The following is a 5132-nucleotide window of genomic DNA, read 5'->3' as shown; positions in this document are numbered from 1 at the left end:
TTTTTAAATAATAGCAACATTTCCCATTCTGCATGTCAGCAAAACTTATGCCAACACTACGCATACTGTATGTGGTATTAAAAACATGGATACGATGTGAACTCCACACTGACCTTTCTGACACTCGCACTCATTTCTGAAACTGTCATTCCATGACTAATGCAACACATCCTATTATTAATCATATACTCATAGCATCTGTGTCTAAACTAAGGCTGAACTGCTTTGAGGTGATGTCAAACTTAGCTAATACCAATATTCAGGCCCACATTCCATTAAAAGTAGTCTGATAAATCATTTTTACTCATAATGCCAATTAATTTTTTCCTCTCTTATGTAATTTATACTTACACATTTTATATTTTCAGTGCATTTGTATGCTGACTTAAAATATTGTGTCTGCACAGCACAGTAGTTGTAAGCGTCATTAGTGCAGTCAATGTTGGCACGTCCTGATTAGGTTAAAGGGATAGTCCATGATTCTGGTTGTATCCACCTCCCTTCATTCAGGGTTGTGTAACCATCATAGTATTGATGTATGTGCATTACCATGGCAATGGTACTAGCCACTGGGGCACAAAATGTGACCTAAATGTCTGTAGAAAAGTAATTTAGCAAACAGGCTAATGTGACATATGTACTGTAGGTACTTGCTCACTAGCGAAGCAGCTGTAATTTGCTAATGTATCACAAAGATTATAAATAATTGAACAACATCATATTGACCCTAATGATTTTCAGTGGAGCAGTTTACTCACCAGTCCAGCAAAAAAAGAGCAACCAAATCTGTCCTTGTGTCTTTCAAATCCTGGAGCTTTCTCCATTGTTGGAAAGCAACACTTATGTTTACGTGGGCCTTTGACTCTAACTAATCGCATTCTGCTTTTTCACTCACTGACATTTTATCTTGTGTCTTAGACCCTCCCTCCCACGTAAGATTTAAGGATAGAGAAATGGAGGAAACGTATTTTGCAGACATGAGTTGTCCTTTTCTCTGTTCCTTCATGTGAAGCATCCAGTCACCAGCTGATCTCCAATAAAGGGGCATGTTTGTCCATCAAAAACTTCTGCTCTCATGTATCCTCACCCATAACTCCTCCAAGCAGCCTCCTCGATTCTCACACCTTTCTGTGCGGAGACTAAAAGATTTAAAGTTTCACCCTTGTGTGCATCAGATCAGCGAGCAGCCTCTGTTTGTGCCAGGAGTGTGGGGACCCTGCCTGTCTGCCATGGTGCCTGGCATGTGGCTCAATGAGGGAGGGCAGAGCGCTACAGGGAGGCTGGTCAGTCCACTGTCAAACTTTATACATGATTTTACTGATCCATGTTATGTTGCCCAGTAACAGAAAAACATGAGAGAGGCAGGAAAGCATGCGAGGTGGACAGAGAGGACACTTGAATTTGTAAAGTGTTTTTCACATTTTATAGATCAAATGATTAACCAGCATTTGAAATTCACTGATATATTAATGATAAAAATCATAAGCAGTTGCAGCCCTTTTGCTGTGAGCTGTTTCATCAGTGACATCTCTATTCTCTCCTCCCTCAGATTGACCACATGGTTACCGGCCACACTGCCTACACCCAACTCCAGGAGCAAGCACAGCAGAGGTCCACTTACGATCTTTAGTCTTGTATTTCCATTCCCCAGCTGTCATCCTTGTTCAACTGACATATAATAAAGTTTATTAAGATCAGCTATGTATAGTGAAGTTGTGTATTCTGTACAGCTTGACTATTTTTTAAATTAGTTTACTTTTCTTTTCCCAGATTTCCTTTTGCAGGCGAGAACATCTACAGCTACCTGAACAACCACTTGAGTTTAATGTCTCCCTCCCATTCTGCTGTTGACCTGCTGGCCTCCAGTCTTCATGTGTGGCCAGACTTTCATGGGAACAGGTCTCCCCTGGCTGATTCTACCTTGAAGGGCATGGTGAGGGAACTGGGAGGTAGAATGGTCATATAGTACATGAAATCCTTTTATAGTCTTTTTGTATGCTTAAGAGTTTAGCTATATATTGGTAAAGGCAGAACAATAATAATTAAAGATTATAAATAATGTGAATAGTTAGGGAGATACTGTACATAAGAAGATTGATACCACTCTCATATGTGCATGTTAAGTACAGAGCTGAAGATGGAAGCAGATTAGCCTAGCTTAGCATAAAGATTGGAGGTGGGAGGAAACAGCCCTTTTTTTAAACATTTGTTTGTGTTGACACATACACTGTTTGTGCTTGGATCTAACAAATGGGATGCTGTTAAGCATATTTTTGAATTTTGCTCAGAGTCAGTCTCACTGTTTTCCCACTTGCTAGGCTCGTTGCCTCCTAACACCAGCTCCATACTGGCATGACAGTGATTTGGATGTTCTCATCTAAATCTTGAAAATAAAAGAAATAACTGAACTTCACAAAATGTTGAACTACTATTTGAAACAAATTAATTCATAATACAATTAGCAAGTGGCCGCTTTAACCAGCTAACTTCACAGGGCACTGCTGCATAACAAAATCACTTTCCTTGGTTTGCAGATATTGCCTTTAGTTTAGTTTTGTTTGTTTTGTTTTGTTTTTTTAACTGCTGACAATTTATAATCTCTACTAAAACCTCACAAATGTTTTAGATATTTTTCTATCCTTATTGTAAAATAAAAAATGTATTACGGTTTAAGATTTGAACTGTTAAGCCCCTGAAAAGATTTCTGTGTTCAGAAAGCTAATCAGCTGCTGGGCCATCTGCAGTTCCAGGAAGCAGGAAACCAGGAAGCTGGCAAACATTGTTTTGACTGAAGGACTGGTGATTTGAGAAACTAGCCCCTCATTGAGAGCGTTGCCTTCCTACTTTTCTGTTGCCTTTTCAGGCATTTTACATGAATGATGTTGACTCATTACTGTTCTGCAGGTGGTTGGATTGTCACTTTCCCAAACCTTGGATGACTTGGCCCTGCTCTATTTAGCCACCATACAAGCCCTTGCTGTGAGTCTGCTGTGTTTTAGTTCTTTGAAAGTCTCAGTTGACTTCCTCTGGAGCCTCGGTCTGGCAGGCTAGCACCTAAAGGAAGATACGGATGAAGCAAAAATGTATTTGGTTCCTCATAACCTAATTCCCTTTGTGTTTTCCTCTCTGGCTTCAGTTTGGTACGCGTCATATTCTGGAGGCTATGAAAGAGGCAGGACATGACATCAGAACCCTCTTCCTGTGTGGAGGCTTGAGCAAAAACCCTCTGTATGTACAGATTCACGCCAATGCTACAGGTATAAAGTGCTAAGATACAAAAAGATTTCCCAAGCTTTAAACATCCCAAGGAGCACTGTGCAAGCGATAATATTGAAATGGAAGGAGTATCAGACCACTGCAAATCTACCAAGACCTGGCCGTCCCTCTAAACTTTCAGCTCATACAAGGAGAAGACTGATCAGAGATGCAGCCAAGAGGCCCATGATCACTCTGGATGAACTGCAGAGATCTACAGCTGAGGTGGGAGACTCTGTCCATAGGACAACAATCAGTCGTATACTGCACAAATCTGGCCTTTATGGAAGAGTGGCAAGAAGAAAGCCATTTCTTAAAGATATCCATAAAAAGTGTCGTTTAAAGTTTGCCACAAGCCACCTGGGAGACGCACCAAACATGTGGAAGAAGGTGCTCTGGTCAGATGAAACCAAAATCGAACTTTTTGGCAACAATGCAAAATGTTATGTTTGGCGTAAAAGCAACACAGCTCATCACCCTGAACACACCATCCCCACTGTCAAACATGGTGGTGGCAGCATCCTGGTTTGGGCCTGCTTTTCTTCAGCAGGGACAGGGAAGATGGTTAAAATTGATGGGAAGATGGATGGAGCCAAATACAGGACCATTCTGGAAGGAAACCTGATGGTGTCTGCAAAAGACCTGAGACTGGGACGGAGATTTGTCTTCCAACAAGACAATGATCCAAAACATAAAGCAAAATCTACATTGGAATGGTTCACAAATAAACATATCCAGGTGTTAGAATGGCCAAGTCAAAGTCCAGACCTGAATCCAATCGAGAATCTGTGGGAAGAACTGAAAACTGCTGTTCACAAACGCTCTCTATCCAACCTCACTGAGCTCGAGCTGTTTTGCAAGGCGGAATGGGCAAAAATTTCAGTCTCTTGATGTGCAAAACTGATAGAGACATACCCCAAGTGACTTACAGCTGTAATCGCAGCAAAAGGTGGCGCTACAAAGTATTAACTTAAGGGGGCTGAATAATTTTGCACGGCCAATTTTTCAGTTTTTTATTTGTTAAAAACGTTTGAAATATCCAATAAATTTCGTTCCACTTCATGATTGTGTCCCACTTGTTGTTGATTCTTCACAAAAAATTACAGTTTTATATCTTTATGTTTGAAGCCTGAAATGTGGCAAAAGGTCGCAAAGTTCAAGGGGGCCGAATACTTTCGCAAGGCACTGTACATGACATGTTAGCTAAAGAAACAGGTCACACAGGTATTATAATAATAAAGAATCACTACTACTTCTACAGGAATTCCCACCAGTACACAAATATAATCTCCAAGGAGGCTTTAGCTAATTCAGCTTTTTCTAATATCACATTCAGGATTGGCTGTAGTGTTGCCAGACCAGATGGAGGCTGTGTTAATAGGAGCAGCAGTCCTGGGTGCATGTGCATCACAAGACTACAGCACGATACAGGTAGAGTCACACTATTCAGTATTTAAAAACCAGCGTCTGAAATTAGCAGGTGCATAGAAAAATATAATCTTGAGAATTTATCAGGGTTTCCCTGTTGCAGGTGGCCGCAGACCCTTAAAGTCTTAAAATGTCTTAAATACAGTTTTACTAATAAAAGGCCTTAAAAAGTATTAACATGTCTTAAATTCAGATTGGATAGGTCTTACAGTGGGTATGGAAAGTATTCAGACCCCCTTAAATTTTCCACTCTTTGGAAAATATTTCAGTTTTTCTTTTTTAATAAATTTGCAAAAATGTCAAAAATTGTGTTTTTCTGTCAATATGGGGTGCTGTGTGTACATTAATGAGGAAAAAAATGAACTTAAATGATTTTAGCATATGGCTGCAATATAACAAAGAGTGAAAAATTTAAGGGGGTCTGAATACTTTCCGTACCCACTGTATGT

At 40.1% G+C, this 5132-nt stretch overlaps 1 protein-coding gene across 4 annotated transcripts in view; it reads left to right on the top strand.

The window, feature by feature from the left end:
• The window catches only part of fggy (FGGY carbohydrate kinase domain containing), a 12613-nt gene that overhangs the window by 5120 nt on the left and 2361 nt on the right, over positions 1-5132 (top strand). For 2 of the 4 annotated variants that reach the window (XM_020618402.1, XM_020618400.1), the window contains exons 9-14: positions 1176-1283; positions 1550-1611; positions 1771-1933; positions 2905-2979; positions 3137-3257; positions 4592-4686. In XM_020618402.1, coding sequence (XP_020474058.1) covers positions 1176-1283; positions 1550-1611; positions 1771-1933; positions 2905-2979; positions 3137-3257; positions 4592-4686 — 624 coding nt within the window. Of the gene's footprint in view, positions 1-1175; positions 1284-1549; positions 1612-1770; positions 1934-2904; positions 2980-3136; positions 3258-4591; positions 4687-4786; positions 4847-5132 lie in introns of those variants that run through there. The other 2 variants (XM_020618404.1, XM_020618403.1) reach the window with 2 other exon arrangements.

Source organism: Monopterus albus, unplaced genomic scaffold, assembly GCF_001952655.1.
Source record: "Monopterus albus unplaced genomic scaffold, M_albus_1.0 scaffold204.1, whole genome shotgun sequence".
NCBI lineage: Eukaryota > Metazoa > Chordata > Actinopteri > Synbranchiformes > Synbranchidae > Monopterus > Monopterus albus.
This window is presented reverse-complemented; position numbering and strand designations above follow the sequence as displayed.